General features: G+C 38.0%; 1 protein-coding gene across 1 annotated transcript in view; it reads left to right on the top strand.

Annotated features, from left to right (window-relative positions):
- The window catches only part of LAMA2 (laminin subunit alpha 2), a 400,132-nt gene that overhangs the window by 240,783 nt on the left and 135,304 nt on the right, over nt 1-24,045 (top strand). The window contains 4 exon segments of the mRNA XM_068416012.1: nt 4,885-5,012; nt 10,533-10,619; nt 16,988-17,199; nt 21,920-22,026. Of these exon segments, the coding sequence (XP_068272113.1) occupies nt 4,885-5,012; nt 10,533-10,619; nt 16,988-17,199; nt 21,920-22,026 (534 nt within the window).

Below are 24,045 nucleotides of genomic sequence, written 5' to 3'. Positions count from 1 at the left end.
AATGTAGTTGAAAAGCAGCTGAAATGTGTTTTTGACTCATGATAAAAGCTCAAATCATCTGCTTCGACATAGGCCTGTATAAAAAGCTCATTTTAACACATATCTTGCAGTAACCTGCAAAGCCCTTTGATCCCCACAGCAACCATATAGAGCTTCATGATACATCATTCTTGTTACCATTGTGGTATACATAACTGCTTTGGTATATAGGGCAAGTTCGAACATTCAGAAATACTCTTTTGTAGTGTTATACACACGCATTTACGGTAGCTTTAGGAGATTGGTTAAACCTAAACCTTATGAAAAGCAAACCCATTTCAAGGTGTTTCATTCATTGTAGGATACTATGTTCCCATTAGTAAGCCCAGCGAAAGCAGATCTTTCTCCCCTAAAATATGCTCAAATCACCAAGTGGGCAATCCCCAGTGGCATCCATTTTGTATTTTATTCATTTCTGTGTAAATGGCATATACCATGTAGATTGAGATCAGCGTCAGAGCTAGTGGACATGTGCTTTAGACAGTGTTAATCACAGGAGCAGCAAAATGTCTTCCCCCATCTTCATATACACAGTACAAAATGATATATCCTAAGCTAAACGCAGTATAGGCTATACCACAGATGCAAATTATGTAAAGCCTCTGCAACATCCTGATTGCGTTTGTAACACTAGGAAAGGGAATAGTTCATGTAAGCTTGACATTATGGTAGTTTGAAAATGCCAGAAGAGCATGTTCATGCTTCCAAAGATGTAATGCCATTGTCTGGTTTAGATGGCCAGAGAATATGTTAAAATAGGTACCCAGGCATACCCTTTTGCTTTCTTTAACTAGCTTAAACTAGCAGCTTCCCTGGTTGTCTCTGTGACAGACGTCCTGAGAAAGGGCAGCAGCATGCCAAAGCCACTATCTTGGACTCGGTCATACTCCCTGATTAAAGTTTTATTTTCATCACTAGCCTTCTATTCAGACAGTTGCTTTCCCTATTCATATACGCTCAGCTGCATACGCAGCTAAGCGAGAGTGGTTTTCAGTGTGAATTTAGGGTTCCCTGATAATGGGCATAAAGATGTTCATTTGGTTTCTTCCAAGCAGGAAGAGCCAGGTCAGTAGGAAATGGTGCAAAACACACTCCAGAACATCAGCAATAAAGTCTTTGGGCAACAAGGTCTGAATCATACATGAAATTTTGGACAAAAATAAATTTGCTTACTCAGAGGTTGTCTAAACGAAGTGTAATGGTGTTTGGAGATAAAAGAGGTCCAGAAAATTGATGCATTCAAAATAGTTTGAGATCTAGTACTTGGAATTTGAAAGCATAAAGATTTTGGCATAAAATCATTCCTGGCCACAAAGTCTGTAGATCTATGAAACAAGACATTGATTTTACCAAAACCGCTAGATCAACGTGTTGGAACAAACTATATTTCCAAGGGAATAAATCAATATATTGGAATAAACTATATTTTCAAGGGAATAAAAAGAAAGTGTATATAAGGTACTGAGCAGGTTAGGGACAGTTGATCATGACCTTCTTTATACCCAGTCTCTTTACACAAAAAAAGTAATTAAATGTTCCTACGAACATGAAATTAAGACTTCACAGGCCTGAGCATGTTTTAAGGAAATAATCTCAGTATAATTAGACATTGCTCAAACTAGATGATGCTCAAAACCATTGCTGTACATTTGGCAAGTTTCAAACTGAGATTCAGGAAATTGATACGAAGAAATACAAATTTTTCATGAGTATTTAGAATATCTTTAGAAGCGCTAATAACTCATCTACTTCAGTACTTAAAGTGATTATAAATTTGGCAAATTACTATAAAATTTAATGCATCACTGAAGAGAACAGGCAAATTGTGTCACATCTCTTTACAACATAATCCTTGTTCTTTGTCCTGCAAAATCCAGACTGGCTCAGGGAGAAAAGTATAGGACCACACAAGATAGTTATTTCTCAGCTAAACTCTTAACATATACACAGTGCAACATATGCTCAGATTTTGGTGCTATATGTGGGGGGTTCTTTTCTTTTTTGTTTTTAAATTTATTGATTCATGGTGAGGAAGTAAGCAGATACAGAGATCTGGATTGAGGAGAATTAGACACAGTACATTGAAATGACTGACATTAGAGTTTCAGAAAATAATTCATCAGAGAGAAGAAGGTCAGCTCTTTGTAACATGAATTGTTTTCCTACAAAATGGAAGGTTTCAGGGTTTTTTTACTTAAAAAAAAAGCAGAAGCTGCAAATACCACTCTGTAAGAGATGCATAGCTTTAAAATAGTGTGTTAGCTCCTCTCACTTTAATAACATCCTTGACATATAAGCCATTCATGTTCTTCAAAAACATTAAGATGTGTCTGAGGATATTTAAAGCTAAACTTAACACAAAAGAAGAATCCATTATTTTTCAGAAAAAGTACAAATAATTTGACATGATGCCTTAAAAAAGTTAAATTGCAAAGGATTTTTCTTTTGAAACACTTAAATTATTTTTGTCACATCTTCTTTTAAAAGTGTATCTTAATGTTCCCAGCTACTTTTTCAGTATGGCAAATATATTCTTTTTGAATGACAGCACTTGAAGTAACAATCAAATGGACTTAAACAACCTAATGAAGTAGAGTTTAACCCAGCTGACAGTTCTAAAGCCATAATTTTGTTTGACTAAGTCTCAATAATTGATATTAGCTCACAATCTACCAAATATGTGAAAATGTAATATTGTGACTAATGGTTTCATTTCAAAGATATGCTGATTGTATACAGAATCAATAAGAAGGCACCCTTTAAAACAGCAGACAGTATTTCTGGAGACAGATGCTTTTGACTCCAGTGTGCTCATGACTGAAAAGGGTGTGGTGCTTTTTCAGCTGCCCAAATGTATGGTACTGGCTATGCAGAGCACAATGCAAAAAACTTTCTACAAATCATTGCAATCCTGGAAAGTCCTGAAGAAGAAATCAGTGTTCCATAGAATAGTGTAATTTTCTTCATTCTTTATTGAGAAAACGTTATGTCTTTCAGACAGGAATGCTGTTATCAGTCAGTACCATATGCATGACTTACTGCAAGTGGGAAAACAATTTTGAACTATTCTTAAAAATATTTTAAATTAAATGTTTGGAAATACCTACACCTTTGGAAAAAAAAAAACCCTCAAGGCTTCTTTAGCAGCAACTTGGGTGAAACAGATTCTAGATTTGTTCTGGCCCATTGTCTAAATCAGATCAGAACACAGTCTCTCTCATGGCTTTCATTTTGGCCTTTTCAACTTGCCATATGCTTTTTCAGTCTTTACCCAATCACATCAAGATGGCATTTAAGAGCCAAAAACATTTCTCCTGGTTTCTCTGTTTTCGCACTGTGAAAGGGCTACGCTTGGGTGTCTTGTGGCAAATAGCAGTGAAAGGAATAGTGTGGTGTGCTAAAAATGTGGCAAAAAACTAATTTGCTGGCCCTATCATGGATCCTGCCAAATTTTTTAAAGTTTCTTAATCCTATACAGTGAGGGGGAAGAAGAGTAGAAGAGGTAATTACTTTTTAAAACTTGTTTCTTACAAGTCATCATGGGAAGCCTATTCTCAGAGGACCAATTCCCTTTCTGCCAGAAGATCATTTAATTTGAGACCAGGCCAAAGGTTATATACAAAAGTGAAGATCTAGTGCTGCCATTTTTATGTAGTACGCTTGATGTTTCATATGCTCAGATAAACTGTCTATTGTATTATGAAAGCAATCACATACGGGAACACAAACTGTTGGATAGGGCCCTATATACACTATACTCATCCTTGTTTTTACTCATAAAATAAAGCCTGAATGCTATTCTAGCAAACAAATATTAATTAAGTAATTCAGGCTTTGCTACTGTTCACAAATATATTTAGTACATTACTAGCCATATACCTTGTAAAATGAGCTAATGCGCTGTCTTCTTTTAGCCCACACCCAGGGCTAAACAATAACCAGTGGTTCTATCACCCAAAGTCCCTCCCCAGCTGAAAAAGTGAATTGGGAAAAGGAGGTAGACTCATGGATTGAAGTTTAAACAGATTTAATAAAATAAGAAAACCAATATTGGTGCTAATACAAAAGACACGAAATTATACTTAGCCCATAGAGTGGTTGCAAGTCCCTCCAGGGATCACAACCATTGAAAAGAGATGAGAAGTAAAAAAGAGGGGGGAAAAAAGATCAGAGCAAAAAACTCCCAGCCATCCTACCAAGCTTTCCCGTTTATAGTGAACCTGACATTAATGTTACAGGATACACCTGTGGGCCAGCCTGGGTCAGCTGCCCTGGCTTTCACTGCTCGTGGGCTTGATCACCATACCATGGCTGGCCACAAACTGAAACAAAATGTAACAGAAAATTGATTCTATAAATTTTATCCCTGCAAAACCAGAACATGCACTTAGATGTGAAATGTAATGATTCATTTCTATAAATTATATAGTCTGGGCTGTATTTCTGGGATCAACATCTAAAAACTGTTTGTCACAAAATATGGCCTGTTGCAGGACTGCAATACTAAACCTGTTTTGTGCTGCTGTGAAGGTTGGTTTTATTTAAGTAAGCTAAAACAATAATGCAGCTGCTGTATGGCAGAAAGATAAAGGTCTGCAGTTAAATATTCTTTTTGTTTTACATAGAGAAAAATTATCCAAAACAACACAAATACGTGACACATATGAAGTGCTGATTGTGACAGCTAACCTCTAGAACTGGTTCTCAGCCAGCAGCAGAAAATTAAGATACATGTTGCCAACCTCTTACAATCCTGTTGAGAGGATGGGCTAGGTGAATGACCTTCAGGGACTTTCCATATGTAAGTTCTCTAATTGTGAATTTGTACTTTTTATTTCTGTTTAGGACTGCAAACACAACACGGGTGGTTCATATTGTGATAGATGTCTTCCTGGCTTCTATGGTGAACCTACTAAAGGGACAGCTGAAGACTGTCAGCTGTGTGCTTGCCCCCTAAATCTACCTTCTAACAAGTAAGATGTATATTTGTGTTTTAATCAAATAATATATTCTGCAATATAAACTTTTATTCTCTTTTACAGTTGAATAGAGTGCTTAGCTTTGCTGAGAGGTAAAGATCAAGACAAAAGCTGGATGAGACTGGGCTAGAAAAAAAAACAGAATTTGGATGACTGCTCTTTGAATCAATAACTAGCGTTTGCTTTTTCAGTCTTCCTTAAGAGTAGTTGTTTCTAGTTTTAAAGCTGACTTTACCACTTTGAGGTGTGGGGGTTTTTAATAATTGAATTTAAATTCAATTTATGTTGATCAGATAAAACACTGATTTCTTCTGCCTTTAATTTTCCTTTTCTTCCAGTCAACGTTCAGTAATAATCTTGATTCTTTTGGAGTCTTAATTCAGCCTTAGATCTTGCAAGTGAAAATTTTTTGTCAGCATATCTCAGAATAATCATTATAAATTTGTTTTATTAAATAAAAATAATAGTGAAAAGTTAATCAAAACTCTGATCTGAGAACAAATGTTTCCTTCATTACAAAGCTTGTCCGTGCTACCTGCTACCTACAATTTAACAGACCAAGTGGCTTGAACACTTTTTAATTGGTTTTGTCCCAGTCAGTACCTGGAAAATAACAATACCAAAATCATTTGATGGGATGTAGTTGAAGAAAACTGTTCTGAATCTTGTCTGGTTAGGTTTCTTGTGCATATAAAAAAAAAATGGAAATTACGTGTACTGGTTTGAATTAGCACATTTGGTTTATGCCATCCAGTATGGCTTCAGAGAAAAGGAGCCCTGGTGCAGGTAGCACATGTCCAGATTACACAGAAGAGCTGCGGTGGTGCAACACATACAATAATTGTTCAGGAAGGTCAAGAATTGTTGAGTATGTGTCTGATATATTTGCAGTGGCAATTAATGCTGGCCCAAATTTCAGCCACAAATTGGATGTGGCTCCCTTCTGAAAATAATCACTGTTAGTCCATATAAGCATTTCAGAAGGATTGTAGGATTGTAGGATTGTACTGGAAGATTGGAAACTATGCTCAGAGGCTGCTCCATCCCAAGCTCTTCACACAGCTTAAAAGTTTTAAGTGGCTATAGGAGCTGATAAATCCACTGGAGTAATTTTTTTTCTCCCTTCAGCCCTGCATCTTCTATTTCACCCCATTTTCCCAAAACAGAAGTCAGAGTCTGTCAATGAAATGCACTTTACTATTTAAGAGTATAAAGAGTATTTCTTAAGGTTTACAGGGCCAAATGTGTGGCTACCACCTGCACGGAGCTCTGCAAGATGCAAGTAAGGAAGAGAACATCATCTGAATGGCCGTGTGTCAACATAAGGCACAGATGAACCAGATTTTGCTCTTAAGTAGTTCAAGCTAACTCTGTTGCCTACAGTGGCATTGTGTCCTATTAAAATTGCACTGATCAGGGAAGGAATAATATAACCACTTATCAGCAGAAATTCCAGGGGATTGTAGCATGCAAGTCTGCCTTCCTGTTATCACAGCTCTTCAGTTGGTTTTATTAGATATACATGGGTTTATTATGTCTGCTGCTCAGGCATGGATCCTCTGACGTCCTCATTGCTTTCACATACTTAGTATTTCCTTGCATAGTTAATTAATTCTTCTCTTGCTTGAGCACACTGTACTGACATAGCAGGAAAAACACTATCACATTAATATCTTGCGCAGATGTGCAACAATCCAAGTCAGATAGATTGAATTTATGTTTTTATGGGCAAAATGCCTGGAGACCTCTATTATGTATTCATCAAAGTTCTGGCTGCTTTACTTGCCTTTTTTGAAATTGAACAAGAGAGTCCCCTTTTTAATATTTAGTTTCCTTGAAAAATATAGGTACAAAACAAACACAGAATACGTATGTTCTTGAACTGTGTGAAAATGTGGGAGTCCTGAACCATACAAAGTTTAGCCCAACGTTAGAATTGTGCAGTAGCTTCCTATTTCTAAAATGGCCAAAAGCAAAAGTGAACAACATCCTCAGCTTTGTAGAACTCATTGTAAGTTTCAAGCTCTCATGACTTTACAGTTCTAGACCAATTATTAAATTTGTTTATGAGAAAAAAAAAGAGATTGTTAAAGATTTAATGTGTTACCTGAAGGCTTACTTAGTTGGCAGTGAGTTTGGTATGCTAGGGATAATATATGCAAACAATTCAGATTCCTTCACATGAAAAATAATTTCTACCAAGCTCATGTCACTGTACAGACATAGTATATGTCATGTTATTTCTCACCAACCTATCATGTGACTAATTTAGGTACAAATGATTCTTAATAGCTGTCTATAGATTTTAATTCCTGTAGTATTTAATTCCTAACATGGCATGACAGGGCATCTGTAGGTCTCTAAGCTTAATACTAAGTTCCTGGTGCATATTGTCCATGTAATAAATCTCTGAGATATATTTCTATTAAGAAATCAGTTTTGCCTTTTATAGCAGTGTCTTATTTCTTTATGATGTTTGTAATGGTTCCTATCACTGTTTTCACCGCACTTGAGTCTTTTTCTTTGCAGTGCCACATAAGGTGGAGGAGAACTGTTCTATCCATTTTAGAAATGTGCTGGTAATGGTGTTGTTCTGTAGTTAACTTAAGCTGATTTAACTGCTACTCATTCCCTGTTCTGTTACCTAATGGCAGCAGTTTCCATATGCAATCACTGATGCCAATCATAAAACTGCTTTCTGAAGCACAACAGTGATAAGTGACTTGCCGTACATCAGGAAAGAATGCTTGGCCAAATCAGGAAACTAAAATTAAGTTGTCTAAGCTTGTTTTCTAGATCCTGGGCTATATTCTCCTCTTTTTGCAGATATCTCTATATTTGTACTTACATGATGCAAATGAGATCAATACCACTGTTATACATGGCATATGTAATGCACGCTCGACGACTTTGTCTTATCTCTTCTCACTCTTACAAACTTCTAACACTCTTAATCTTTAAGGAGTTTCACATAAACTGATTTTTTCCATAGAAATTATCAGACATACTACTATATAATTCTTTCTACCAAATGTAGATGTCTGGGATAATTACTGCTTTTGTCTTGAAGTGGTGATAAACTTAACATGAGTAATAAAGACCCTGACAGGAATGTTGTATCACTGGAAATGGGAGATAGAAGATACCTCACTAAGACTGGGAAGGTCACAAGTAAACTCATAGCCTGTGAACTAAGAATTTGTATTGGTCTCAGAAAGTTAATATTTTCTTAAAGAATTAAATAAAATCACAAACTTATTCCCAAGAGATGCGTTCTGTAACATACTTGTAAGCCTTTAGGAAGCTCTGTCTCCCAACATAGACCTATCACATACATACCCATACTGTGTATTCATACTTGTCCCATGTCCTGACTGGTATTAATGTTGTTACCTTATGTAAAAATTGAAAAGAGTGGTGATTAATCAAGAGAGACTAAGATTTTTTGAAGCTTTTTTGATAGATCAATACACACTGTTCATTAGTATTTATCACTAGCGAGTATGAGATTCTAAGTAATCAGGAAGATAAACTCTTCTTTTCTCAGCCTGCTGTCACGTATTTCCTTTATAGTATGCAGATGGGAATTTCTCAATATATTAATATTCAGTGTGGACTGATGATTAAGTCAGAGAAAGAATCAAAGGATGTTAGGTCTGAGCATAACCCTTAAAATATGGAAATTCTGCTATTAATTATTATTGCTTAGTAATAGTAAGTACTTAATTATTATTATCTTTACAATTTATGCAGTTGAATTTAGAGTTCTTGATGGAACTGTGGTACAGTCAATCTTGTGCGATGCTGTAATGAGCTGTGATAGCATCTCCACAAAGTTTCCCATGTAGCTCTTAGAAAGTGTGAGGTTGGGACTGACAAGCAGGATCTTATTTGAAATAAGTCAGGTGCTGCTGATTGGATTCAATGATAATGTATGCCTCAGTTGAAAATTGCTTTCATTGCTATTTAAAAATAGAATGAACAATTATTGTTTCTTCAACTGGCTCCTCATGCATTCGTGAATCTATTCTTAATTGAATGACACTGCAAAATAACACAAACATGACCCTTATGGGAAAGAGGAAAATCCTGATACCTGTCTGTGTTTGCTGGACCAGACCTTCCCACATTTTTCTTACTGATCTCTTTTATGTCTGTGGGATAACTTGCTCTATGACAGATAGGATATTTATGAATGGAAATAATCTATAGCAGAAACAGAATAAGGGGTAACTGAGGTCAGATCATAGGATGGATGACTTATGAGAAGTGAGGTCCAATCACCATCAGGTAATCACATTACATGATACTAATTAAGCATTTCTGTCTTCCCCATGCCTATTATTTTCCTGAAACTTTCATCATATGTCTTGCTTTGATTTACCCAAGGTCGGATTATGTCTATTTGTTGTTATTGTATCATGAACTTTTACCTTGAATATACCTTCCTTCTGATGTCTTTGTTAGAGCAATTATATTCCTTCTCAACTTATATTTTCCTAGGTTAGAAAACATAAGTTTAGTGTCTTGTTTTCAGATAGGTGCTTTGTTTTCCTGTTGTGAATAGTCACTCCACTAGCACCTGCTCCCGTTCTTTTCTTTTTCCTTTTTCTGTTTTACTATTTGGTGGACCAGAATTGATTACTGTTATTTAGACGAGGCCCTGTGTCTCTCTCTTCTGTAATCATTCCAGAATGATAGAAGAACAGGTTGCCTCTTCTGTGCAGTGTCTTTTAGAGTGTCAGGAGGTTTCCTCAAAAAAAGTGTGTTAAGGGAGAAAGATTACAGAAAGCAAAATGCTGAACAGTAAAGGAGCACGGTTCGGAGTTAAACATGAGCATCAAGAGGTGGAGCTTGCAAATGCCTACAGTGTCTCTATTTATTAAAAAAACCCAGCTAAAAATAATAGAGCATAGCAAAGAGGTAAAGCTTTCTACTCTGCAAGCTATTCTTAAACTTCAGCGTGCCCGTCTGGCCTGTTGCTTGAGGTCATCGGCACTCGATATACTCATAAGCACTCTCTGGGAAGCTGCACCAGATATTTCCATTTTTGCACCTCCCGTTTCTTGTTCACTGGATTCCTTTCACAGCTGGTTATACACAAAGTTAACTGAGCTTTCAAATCAGTTGTTCTTCAGAAAGATGTTATATAGTGGCTACATTATGGCATGGATTGTTTTGCCAGGCCCTCAGGGGCACAAACAAACAGCTGTACATTCCTGCCTTTTTAATAGTATCCAGACCACTCAGTGGCAGGCTCAAGTCCCATAATAACAGGCTATTGGGATGCTGCCATCCGTTACTCTATATTCAGTGTCACAGAAATAGCAGAGTCATTCTGAATTCTATTTGCTGGAGTCAGACTTAAGCCCCATGTCCTAGACCAGAATCACTTTTCCTGGGCACTGTTTTGCAAGTTAACAATCTCTGAAGTGGGAAGAGAGCTATGCTGCTAACCATCTTTTCTTTATGTTTCTTCCTTGTCCCTCTTCTTACCCAATATCAACAACACAGCTTTAGCCCGACATGCCATTTTGACCGAAGTCGTGGATTAATATGCGATGAATGTCCAGCTGGGTACGTGGGACCACGCTGTGAAAGGTAAGCAAGCACCATGCTTTTAACCAGACGAGATCTGAAACAAAAATATTGATCACATGGAACTGTTCTGCCTTTTTGTTACTTCCTCTCCTCATCCCCATTCCCGTGTCCTGAAACTCACTGAAGAAATTCCTGTGCATCTTCCTCTGATACCGTGTTCAGGCATTTGCATATTCCTAGTCTTATTACTTTCTGGTAAGGTGCTAAGCTTCCAAGAAGCATTTGCTGAGAAGCAAGAGTGTTTTTTTAAATTATTATTCTAGCTTTTCTGTCGCCTATCTGAGATTTTTAGAATTATTTTGTCTCTTTTGTCATTTGAATGTTTAGAGCATGATGAATCAAATATGCAATAAATTACTGATGCCTCTTTTAGAGAAGGTAATGTGCAGTGAAAATACGGCTCTTCTAATAAGTTATTTGTTGATTTTAAAAATTTTTTAAAAGAATGTTTTACATTTTTGTTGCTTCTAGTTTCCTGTTTCAGTCTTTATTTAGCAAATAGAACAAGCTAAGTTTTAATGACAAAACCAGTAATTTCTTATTGTCAAATACATAGAAAAGCTTAGTATGTATTTCCTACACTTCATTACTACCTATACAAAAGACAAATAAAAAAAATATGTCTAGTCTGTCTTTGGCTATGACAGGTCAGAGTGACATGTTAGTACTGAGAAAGAAAGTTCTTTCCCCTTCTTATATCCTGTTATTCTGAAAGGATCACATAAAGAATTTAAATGAAACAGAAGGCCAGTGTGAGTGCTGGTGCTAAGCTCCCGGGAACCCCCTTCCACAGGAGGTGAGACCGCATAGACAAGGGATATCATCACTGTGTCTGTACGCCTTTCCGTCCCTTGGGATTTCACATGAATGGAACAGCTTTCAAGACCAGTTGGTGTGCCAGGGGACCTCTGCTAGTTGTTCGGAGGTCGTGATGAATCAGCATTGGCTTTGGCTCCATGAACCTAGTCCCCTGTGACCCTGCAAATGACACCTTTTTAAGAGGGGCTGGGGGAGCCAGATAACTGTCTAACACCTGGCTAGACAGTTATGGGGCATGAAAACATGGCACTTCTGTTTCTTAGTAGCCTTTTTGCCATTTGGCACTTCTATGAGCTGCTTGTGGCATTTTCCAATATAAACCCTAAAAAAACATAAGGCCTCTGAATGAAGACTTATAATATTCGGGCTGGGATGAGAAATAGTAGGAATGAACCAAGAGGAAGAGCCAACCAGGAAAGCAGGTACCTGACCATATGCTCTGAATCAGCCCCTAGTCCTGTCTTCCCAATTTACAACTACTTCCTTTTAAATCCCCTGTTGTGCTATATCTGTCCTAAAGTGAGAGTGCAGGCTGTCACCTGTTTCCACCCATCATCACTGAGTCTGCTCCTGCTGCGTGCTATTTCTGCCTGTCTTTTCATGTCTGTCTTGGAAGTCATCACCTTCTTTCAGCTAGTGGGCTGTGAAGTTAATGATGGCAGGAGTAAATCACATCAAGAGCACTCTGGTGGCAGTTTGTCAATGCAGGGTCATTGACAACTTCCATTAGCAACAAGTGCTATTTCTGAGAGGAGCACAGGCTGTAGATGCAGCAGGACAGAATCTGAATAAGTGGCAGGCTTGGATTTTAGCCTGATTTCCTAAGGAAATGAGGCTGGTGTGATCTTCTTGTGCATGTCTGTCTGGCTGCCCACAAAGACATTTGAACTTGTGGGTCAATTTCAACCAAATTTGACAGAATGGTAGGAGGTCTCAGAGATAATAATTGTTCCTGAAGGTTTTGTGAAAAGAAGTGGCTGAATAGAGGTTAATAGATCAGGACATGTCGTAGCTAAGGGGGAGAACACTGTGTGAACTCACACCTGATTAAACAGCAGAGAATACATGAGAGAGGGAGAATGAGAGAGACAGAGAGAGATTATTAAATGTTCTGCCCATAAGAAAACTTTCACAGGGCAAGGAAAAAGCACTGCTGTAGCCTGAGGGATTACTCCCTGCTGAATAGAAACATCCTGCAGCAAATAATCAGCCCTTAGCCTTGTAACCATGAGATATAAATCCATTGGAAATTAGGCCATTAATTCCAATGCTCATAGAATTATTTGCTTTTAATTGTAACAAGTTGCTTGGAAATGCCTGCAGCTGTCAATAATAATGAACAGGAGAAAGTGTGTTGTTTTGCTATTAATAGGGATTGTATAATTGCTAAAAGAGTTTACCTGAAACTCTCTTTCATTTTAGCAACTGCAAAGTGACAAGTGATCTGAGCCACATGATTCATTAACTGAACAGTCCTAAATTATCATGAGGTACCAAGTATCATGAAGGGAGCATATGCAGTACTGTACTTATTTGGCCTCCAAGATAGTCCTCTGCCCTCTAGGGAGATAAGATCTTTTATTTATTTAGTTATATATAAGTTTTTACACCTGAGTTGTAAAATGTCAAAAAAATATTGCTACTACTCTCACTTGAACTTTTCAGGAAAATGTTGCCAAAATTGCTCAACGTTCTGAGGGTTCCAGCTCATAACACCGTCAAAATAATTGCAGATATAAACTGTGTTGGGAGTTACCACCTATCTGTAATTTTAGAGAAAGCCCAGCTTCCTCATTTAATCCTTTTCCCCAGCAAATTAGACTTATGTTCTTCCTTTGCGCACTGCTCACTTTCCCAAGGCGTGGAAGATCATCGGACAGACACTCTCCTAACTCCGTAGAAAGGGTGTATGAGAATGTCAAAAAGCTGTCCTTTGAGCCCAGCACATTTACAGGATGATGATATGCATTTTCCAACCACACAGTCTTGATATAGAGAAGAGCACACAGTTTTAGGGAAAATCAGCAAAATGGATGAGAGTTTAGCCTCTCCTGTAGCACTCCTTCATTTATGAATAGTTCCAGTGACCTTTTCCTCCTAGAAGGAGAGATGAGAGGTCAGTGTAACTTAAGTGGGAGGAGAACAGTGAGGGTCATGTCCTTCCTTCGTCCCCGCTCCCCATTCTTCAGGTGCAGCACAGAGTGCCACCAGCCTCAGTCCCTTGTGAGTCCCTTGGCTTCAACGTGCTGCTCCTTCTAGCTAATGTAATTCTTCCACTAGTCCCAGAAGTGCAAGTCTGTATGGCAGTGCTGATGGGAAAAGAGTCAAACATTCAGGAGATTTGCTACAATAAATGTGCTATGCAGGATTCTTTACAGCTTGTAAAGGTAGACACTCTGACATTAGAAAATGCAAGATTTATAGTTGGTCATACAACAATAACATCTGTGTTGTGCACCTGAATTAAGATTTTTAACTGCATGTTCACAGGCCATTTCTCCACAGGGCTTTTCCCCAATTTCATACACAGATTGAATGCACAGAAGTTTCAAAGCAACTGTAAAAATAGTATTTCCAGACTTTAAAATGTTTGGATGTGCACCCTGAATTAACTCTGTCTGAAGTTTTGGGTTGTTTTTTTTTTTTTCCCCCAGTAAATATAAAGAAATGTATAAAATAGACCTGTGTTTGTGTGCATATGTATGTATATACACAGCACTATACAGGCTGCTATGAAGAAAATTAACTCCATCCTAGCCAGACCCAGTACATAGACACATATATTTATGTCGTAGCCCTGTATTTGGCACCAGTTATGCCAAATAAAAAGTGTCAGTCACAGACATATCTGCATTTGAGGGTAAAGGTGAGCATAGAGGAAGAAAGAAAAATATGGAAACAATCTATTCACTGCTTTTACTCCTATTTTTGTTTATTTTTTTAATCTCAGAGGTGCTCCGTTGTACTTAGCAGTCATTTATTTAGCTGTGTATTTTGTGCAATACATAAATGCAATTTTCCATTCCACATACATTACTGGGTTTTTTTAATATGAACCTTGCCAAACATGTAACGCTTTGAATTTGAGAAGAGTATCTGAAGTAGAAATGTCCTTAAGGGAATAAAGACTGAATTAGTGAAAGTGGATTTTTTAATCTTCCCCTGCAACTTCAGGAGAAGCGGGAGAAAAAGTGGAAGAATTTACACATAGATAAAAGCACACAATTTTCTTTTCAGCTTAGCTGCTTTACCGCTACTTTCAGGATCATCTTAGAATCATAGAATCATAGAACCATTTTGGTTGGAAAGGACCTTTAAGATCATCAAGTGCAACCATTAACCTAACACTGCCAGATATCTTGAATCTGGATTTGAGATTAGGTATGTATCTAAAAGTAGAACATAGCTATGATGGTAGTGGGTTTTGCCAATTTTAATTAGCAAAGTCTAAACTGATGGGAGTACAAAGAGTTATTAAGGTCTTCTGCTATTAATAGAAGGCAATGATGAGCAGTACATGTCTCACAAATCCCTGGAGTATTTTCTTCTGTGAACTACTTGGTAAGTTTCTGTGAATGCTGTCAGATACAGAACTAACCCCTAAATGAAAGTGAAAGAGGAAAATGAATACACATTAAGTGAAGTCAAACAGATTAGTAGTACCAAAAGATACAGATTTATGACAAATAAGCCAGTAGTAAGTGAGAAGTGTCTCAGCAAAGCGTGGGTGAACTTCACGCATCATCTGTTTTAGGTAAAATAAGATATCTTCATAAATTATCCAGTTATTCTTTGGCTTTGATAAAACATGGCTATTAATTGTTACATGTATTAAGAGACATTCCTGGCCTTTGTAACTGAGATATCATCACTGGAAAAAAGCGAACTTGTTTTGGTGAAAGTAAGCTAAAAATAAGTCTTTTGTGGTTGCTGAGATATACTCCATCCAAGGAAAAAATATCCATTTCTTTTCAGGGAATGCAAGGAGGTACAATACGTGGCTACATTCATGACAGGTTCTGAAAATAAAATGCCTGAATTATTCTAATGACAAGATTTTGATGTATTGTTGCTATGAGGAGGTAATTGTGAGAGATGGCTATGCTAAAGGAGTAAAGCACAGTGGGCTAGGTTGTGAAAATTTTACTCGTGTTCTTGAGTGCTTACATGCACCCAAACCACTGGACTATTTATACATATTATTCACTTACGGTCTGCATTGTGGATATATTTAGAGAATGGAAAAATCCTACTTTGTATAATATCTTACTACAAAAAACTGTTCCATTAGATCCAACTATCATTTCCTCCCTAGTTTCAGTTATCCATCTTTATAATCCTTGCTAATGATAGTGCATAATACATAGATGTTTAGATGGCTTTGTTTAGGATCCGGTTGGAAGCTTCATAAAATATTCTGGATGCAAGGAAAAGGATGAGCTTGATGAGCAAAAAGGGACAAGAGTGAAAGCATAGTGGAGCTCTGCATTCCCGTATTAGGATGATACCCAAAATCCTTGCTCAACCATACCATCCAGTGCTATTACAAAGCAGAGAGGGTATCTGTGTACATTAGAATTGCATTCAAACCAACTTTAAAATAGTAGGAAACATTAACTGATGCAATGTGTTTTATGTACTTTCTGCTTTCTTTACACTAATTGGAGTTCATCTGAGATGCACATGAATAACTTCATTAGCTGGAACTAGGCAATTTTTCTTCTTTTTCTTCACTATCTACAAGTTGCTCTTACTGTGAAGTGTGAGCAAATGTAATAGAAAGGGAAAGCAGACCAGAATATGAATAGGAAATAGGCTGTGAGACAAGTAGAAATTTGCTTTAAATACACACTCATGTTAGGTCAGATTCACTAACCTGTTTTACATGGTACTCACAGGAAATTGCTGGTGGACAAGGTGGAAAAAAGGTGATATATTTAAACATCTCTGTTAAAATATGGAAGGTATAGTACACACTAACGTAGTTCCCGTGATAATGAGCAAGCTTTTTGTTACCTGCCTATACACAGAGCTTAGCAATCCATTAACAAAACAAATCTGACCATGCAGTAGATCAGGAGAGGGCTAAGTCAGGGGAGGATCTTGTTAGGTAAACAAATTTATGTCTTTATTACTTTCTAAACCTGTTTTTCTAAACTAAACCAGCTTTTAGGTTAGAGGGAAAAAATCATCAAGCTTGCTGGTAAATGAGTACAGAACATCTAGACATGATGTGCTGAAATACAAAGCATATCTAACATGGGCCTGTATTCCTCTAGTGTGCCAATAGACAGATTTCTTATTATGCTTTGTCTCGTCTTCAGTGCCAGTGACAAGATTTTTCTCCCACTGAAATCTAATTGCTAGCAGAACTGGCAGGATTTCAGCTGGTACTGTATCTACAGTGTTGTTAAAAATGAGGAGGGAGAGAAAAAAGACGCTTAAGAAATATTTGAAAGAAGATCAAATCATTAGTGAGGCAACAAAATTAAATATTTCTAATAAGAGGATTATTTAAGGGTCCTAACTGGTGATGTCTTTTACCTTAGGTGTGCAGAAGGCTATTTTGGACAACCTCTAATACCAGGGGGATCATGCCAGCCATGTCAGTGTAATGACAACCTTGACTTCTCCATTCCTGGCAGCTGTGACAGCTTGTCTGGTGCTTGCCTGATATGTAAGGCAGGTACAACAGGCCAATATTGTGAGAGGTGTGCTGATGGATATTTTGGCGATGCTCTTGATGCAAGGAACTGTCAACGTAAGTCATGAACTTTTACTGCTCCTGACAGTATTGATCTATCCTATATCCATGTTCGTGAGAGGAAGTCTGTGCCTCTGTATGTGTGAGCAGGAGAATGATACAGTGTACTTACACCTTTAATAACAGTGGTGTTTTACTTGCATCTGCATCTGGAAAAGGAGACTTCAAAGTAAATAGAAAGAAGAACCTATTAAAAAACTTCCTGCTGTAATTGAAGGAGTAATGAAGCAGACCTGGAAAAAAACCTGGGAGAGCAAAGCATTGTGTGGGTGCAAAAGGTTATATTAAATGTCAGATCTACAAAAATAAATACAAATAAATGAAAAAGGTTCACTAAAAATGCTATAAGCCATCCAGGGAAATCCCATTAACTAGTAAGATGGGTGCTGAAGTGATATTTCAGTTACTGTAGGGTCCAACTTTGGCAGCACTTGTGACTTCCTTTCCCCCTACATGACCTCGGTAAGAGTTGGGAGCTGCTGCCTCTTACAGGGCAAGATTCTCCCACCTCCTGCAAAGCAGAGTCTAGAATCTCCTGACAAATTTTCTAAGGTGTTCTAGAGGAATATACCCTGCACTGCAGCAAGCTGCCACTTCTCAGCTGAGTGGTGGCATGTTTGAGTATGAGCCCCAGCTCATACTTCCCCATAGTGACTGCAAGAAATTATTGAGAGCAGATGGAAGATTCAGTAGGAGCAGGAGCTTTTACTTCTGTGGTAGGCAGTGGCTCTCTCTCAGCCATTGCTGGCACAATTCAGAATGCAGCTATTAGGCAGAACAAGTGCTTTTAACTTAAAAACATTCTTTACATACCCTTCCACACCATTCTGAGGAACAGAATACAACAGGTTGTAAACTGTCCTGAAAGAGCAGAGTATTTTATTTCACTGTCACAAGGATTTAATTATTTTCTTTCATTGGAATAAACTCAGAGCATCTCTATTGAGTACAAAGGTGTTATGTCAGGATAAAATTATGCAAGTAAAAGAGCTGGGCCGTTGTCTTATCGCTGTGTGTAGGAACACAGGGACAACTCCTGCAGTATGTGTTGCAAGCACTGAAGTCTGAGCCACTGGCATCCATTTCCAGGATTTGCTCTATTAGCGGCTTGCAGTTTGACAGTGAGAATACTAAGTTATATTGGACGACCTAAGACTGCAAGGGAGCCAGCAAGATGCAGAACATCACCAGGTTTCTCTGCTAAGGCTAATAAACACTGACATATGTAAAATCATAGGTAGCCATGAAGACATATATCTATGTAAATGCTTTCTGTACCTGCTTTATACAATGCTGGATAAAAGTTAGACAATCACATATATTCTCTGCACGAGTTAACAGTTCGTGATGAATGATGTCATATGTTAGGATGTAAGTGTGTAATGTGATTTAAAAAGAAGCATGTTTCAAAAATCATAGCTTCCAGTAGCTTGTCACCATTCCTGAGGCATCAAGAGGTCTGTTGCTTTGAACATTTCTACAGTAGTGGCAGCTGCGTGGGAAAGAGGTGTAATAAGAGGAGAATTCAGAAAACATACAATTAAAAAAAAAGTATTAAAAATAAATACATATTTAATGTAGAATTCCAAGCTTTGCTTTTGTTGTTAGTATCACTGACAAGGAGAGACCCCTAATATATTCATAGCCTTGTGCTCACAGTTACCTTGTCTTCATCTACTCTCCGCCTTTCATGTGGGTTTTCTTTTTTGCATATGATTTTTTATTTCCTTTGCAGACTTCATGAAGTTTGCCCTGCAGCTACAATATCAGAAGGACTGTGCCTTTACTTTGTTGTTTTCAATTTCATTCCTTATTAAAAAGCCAAATTCAAGAGTATTGCAAAGCATGAATTTTGCTTTCAAATTATTGTTTGAAATGTTTCTTGCTCTTTCTCTGCACAGTGCTGTTGTCATATGCATTAACCATTTCAAATGACAGTACAACTTTGTATCACTATAACATCTCTGAATTTCTTGGTGTATCTGTACAAAACAACAAATCTAAGAACACTGAGCAAATGTCCCAGGCTTATTTGATTTGATTCCAGTAGGTTGTTTTTTTTGGTGTGAAACAACACAGTGTACGGAAGCAAATACCTGGAGGTTGTGCTGATGGTAGGAGAGCTAAGTGGCATGAGATGAATTAAAGCAAATATTCAAGTGTACCTGTGTGCCAGTGCATAGGTACTACTTTTGGAGATGAATAAGTGTGTAGGTTGATTATAAATACACACGCATAAGTATTTATACAAATCAAGAGAGAATGGGAAGAGTCTTGACCAGTGTCGTTTTGGGAGAAAGTAAGACAAATTTCTCTGACAAGCTGTATTGTATCATAGCAACCATTTGGAGGATTGGACAATAGCTAATTTTCCCAGTAGAAGTGAATGAATGGGAAGGCTTTAGGTGAGATAAATGCAATTTATCAGATTGAGTAACAGTTTAGTAGATGAATAGCCCTGACTGTATGTTTCTTCTGTATGTACGTACTGCCAGAGCCAAGAAAAACAACCAAAGTCTTGACTCCCTAATTCTGCCTTACCACTCTACTGCACTCAGTCATCTGTGGCTAAGTTAAGAATACATGGTATGCCGTTTGTGGTAATATATAATATAAACAGGACAAACTCATCTGTTTATAAAATCAGTGTAAATTTTCTTTTTGATTCTTGCGGTGTCATATGCCTGATAAGCAAAACGATTCGTATAAGACACGCTTTGTTTTTTGAGGTCTGTATAAAAAGGGTGGTGAAATGCTGTTAATTTGCATTGAGAATTGTGGTTTTATGAGTTTGGGCTTACTCATCATCTTTCACTGCTGACCATTTTAATTAGAAGGATACTTGAAACGTATATATGTGATACTCATCACTGTGTACAGTTTGGAATGTCTGCAGTTTTAAAACATAAATATTATGGTAGGAGGGCTGTATGAAAGAGGTAAATTATGGATGCAGTTGGTGTTGAAAAATGAGAGTAAAAGGAAAAGAGAAGCGATGTTAATTACAGCAGAAGTGTTTTTAAATATTTAATTTTTAAATATGTCAAAAAAAGAGAAAGAAAACAAAACCTCTGAAGGTGTTACCACACTGATAAGAGAGCCCAACATGTTTTGTTACTTACTGCAGAATATGAGACACCTTTGCAAACAATTGAGAAATAAAGCCATGAACACACTGGCAAGCCATAAAGTCACTTATATTTAAAAGAAGCAACTTCTGCAGAATACCTTGAAAGTGGGGAGAAGAACAGAAAATATTCCTTTCCATGTACAGTGTAGCAAGTCCAATAAAGTAATGACGAAGCTCCTGTTGTAGTAATCTATATATAGAAAAAATATAACTGCTTTGTCTCAAATGGCACCTTGTGACATGCAAGTATGTGACCACCGTGTGTTCACTGTTGGGACTCTTTAAGTGTTTCTTAAAATGAAGCTGTCACATTGAGAAAAAGACCCAACACATACAGTCAGGGCACTACAGGAAGGCAAAATGTGGATTGGAGCCCTGGTTTACAGAGTACATTGATAATCAATATAGAGATGTGGAAAAAAAAAGATGTGCAGGAACCAGCTCACACTGATGGAATTGGTGACTGCATGGTCATAGTCCCTGTGCCACCCAATCACATCCCTCTTCTCTTCTTTGAACACTAAAGGGATTTTTTCCTAATCTCTGCATGCCAAAAGAATTGTGGTCAAAGAACATAAAGGATGATATAAAGCTTACAAAAAAATTCTCTTCTCCTAAAACATGAGAATTTAGAAGCCAAAAGCATTGTTATTTTCCTCAAGAAACAGCAGTTCCTTTTCATTGCCATTTTAAATCCTTAAGAGAGCGTTGTGAGGAGGTAGGCTAGTCAGTTGGGTTAGGTTTCCTCTGGGAACTGTGATGCTGTTGCTGAGACAGAGGTACCAGAGAGTCACGGGATCAGAGAATCCTCAGTCTCTTTTTTCAGCTGTCCTCCAGCGTGATGCTTATGAGGAAGAGCTTTTGGGGGGGTTATGGAGGTTACTGCCCCCATAGCGAGGTCCCCGAAGGTAAACTTCTTCTGGGTTCTCAGCCTGCCAACATTTCTTGCCTGCCACATTAACACGGACTGGACTCCAGGGCAGCAGGACCAGCATGTAGGGCAGTAGCATTCCCAGCTGCCATAACTAAATCCCCTACACACCCTCTGTAAGGGTCTGTACCCCTTTTTTTTTTTGCTCTCAGTGTCGCCCTGCCCGCTCTCGGTGTTGCCCTGCCCACTCCCAGTTTTGGGGCAATGGCCAGGCTGTTCTGAGGGAGCAGCTTCTGACAGGGAGAGAGCCCTGCCTTCCCCAACACCCCTCCCAGTCCAGAAATTTGGCACTAATTAAAATATAAAGGCAAAGTTTTTACTGCTTTAAAACCTTATTTCTCCATCATCACATACTCAGTAATGTGCCCTAAACATCCTCTTTTGATCCAAGAGGCACATATAAAACAAATTTTTTATGAAGCTAATGCAAAATTTCTCACTGTAGTAATTTGGAGCAAAATTCCATGTTAATATGGGTAGCTTAATGTGCGTTGTCACCGTGTGGGAGTAACACCTTCCTGCTTTACTCAGGCCTGCCTTCTTGGGTTTCTCAGGGTGGCAAAAGCCACTCTGTAAACATTTGTCTATTAAAGGTAGCTTCAGCAGCATAGGTGTTTTAGGAAATACATTGGCAGCTCCTTCTTCTTCCTTTGCAGCGTGTCGCTGTCACATCAATGGCTCCTTCTCAGAGATCTGTGACTCTCGGACAGGCCAGTGCAAGTGTAAAGCCAATGTGATTGGGCGCCGGTGCGACGTCTGCCAGGTAAGTAACTAGAAATGCTGTTTTTCCGTTTTCTTCCCTGTTTCTCATGACTAAATACAGTTTCGGTTTGTATAGTTTTTCTTTTTTGCTCATTTTTCACTTAAAGAACATACATGGGTTGTTCTTATGTAAAGAATGGTAAAATGGCTGTTTTCTAAATGTTTTCCAAAGGTTTTCTAGAACAAAATGCAGAACATTGCATGCAAATACATTTTAAGCCTCACTGTACATACAAGTACGTTTTTATATGTGGTATGTACACTTTATGTTCTGAATGCTTGTTATAAATACATTAGTTAAAATTACTGCAGCTCTGGGGGAAAATTCCTCTATGAAGAGAGTTGCAAAATATCTGATCGCATATGATTTTCAAAAAAAGCAGGATGCTAGTTTACTTCTGCTGTGAATGTTCTGCTTTTATGTTTTTTCTTAGGGGTTCTTCTTGTATTGTCCAAATAGTGTATTCTTTTTTGGTGAAAGTGTCTTTTGCCTTGACATTGTTTTGCTGTCTCAAAAATCACTGCAAAAAACAGTGTTTCATGAACTTTCACAGAGTTTTCTTTAGGCTGCTAAGGAATATGTTATAGCTGGCTGCACATGTCCCTAGCTCAGCATGAGGACTTCTGGGTTAGGCCTGTGTCCTCAGAACACCTCCACATATGTGTAATTTAAAGCACATAAATAATTCTGCAGAAATCACAAGGATCATTTTCACCCTGCATAAACCACGTAATTTCTGAAGAGTTTTACTTGCACTCTATTTTCAACAGTATTTAAAGAGCCTGTTCAAGGAAAAATCGTTGGTATCGATAGAATTTTCACAGATTGCATAACGTACACAGAAAATATGTCAAGCTTGTTGATAAATTATTGGCTGTTGGTTGGAATTAATCTTTGTTTACTACTGTGTTTACTACTATCTCTATTCCTGTACTCTTTTATTTGCTGTTGTTTCATTATCTTCACTTTCTAACAGTGTTCACTTTTCATTCTTAAAGCCCAGCTACTTCTGGGCCCCAGAGAAGCTGTTCTGTGTACCCTGTGGCTGCACTGCTTTAGGATCCATGTCACTACAGTGTGATATGTCAGGAAGATGTATCTGCAAGTCAGGATTCATGGGCAGACACTGTGAAATCAGCAGACAGGTGCCTAAATTGAAAGAAAATGCACGAAGCAGTCAGCAGATCCGAGTCCCCCCTCGGAGATTGGGCGTCAGCAGTGCCAGTGGGTGCCCACGGGGTGCTTACCGGCCTGCTCCTCCGGTAATCAGCAACTGTGTGCATTGCATGAAATTGGCTGAAATCTCATATATGCTTGTATTGGGAGCTCCCGCAGGGTTTTGGTTGTTTTTAAATTTTAAAGACGTGTACTACAATATATGAAATTATCAAGAAACAGACAGGCTCAGAAGACACGCAGCCTTTTAGGATACACCCCCACTCCTAGGGCTGCTCATAGTACAAATGACAATATAGGCCAGAAGTCAAATACAGAATAAGTCCAAAGGCAGCACCATCAACAGCAGTATGCACAAAATGTGTGGGTGATGTACCTACATCACTGGAATCAGTGGGATTTTCATGGCCTTTGGCAGGATAAGACTTCCTCTTCAAGAAGCAAAAGCTTTAAGAATTTGCGAGAAGGATCAGAACCAGAGGCAAAATGTTAAGATCTAATCTTGAAATATCAAACATAACTGGTGTTAAAAGTTCTCATCAGTGAATATTGCCAGTTATCTGAGCCATTTTTAACCAGGTGAAGTGCCTGTTTTTTGAATGTAATGCCCAAAATGACAGAAGTATTCATTGTTTGTCACATACCAACAAAGTAACTTATTTCCTAAAATGAAGTAATTATGATGCAACTGCTTCTAACAGAGCAGTGTTTTAGGAACGTTGGTTTTCTCCCTGCAACTCAAAACCTCCCCAACTTATCATACCCAGTTTGAAAAAAGACCTGGCAGTGTTTTTCCTCCTCAGCCAGACGCCGGGACCCATGCCATATTTGCTCGTATGGATT

Source organism: Nyctibius grandis, chromosome 1 (genome assembly GCF_013368605.1).
Source record: "Nyctibius grandis isolate bNycGra1 chromosome 1, bNycGra1.pri, whole genome shotgun sequence".
Classification (NCBI taxonomy): domain Eukaryota; kingdom Metazoa; phylum Chordata; class Aves; order Nyctibiiformes; family Nyctibiidae; genus Nyctibius; species Nyctibius grandis.
The sequence above is the reverse complement of the archived record's forward strand: the minus strand, read 5'-3'. Positions and strand labels throughout refer to the sequence as shown.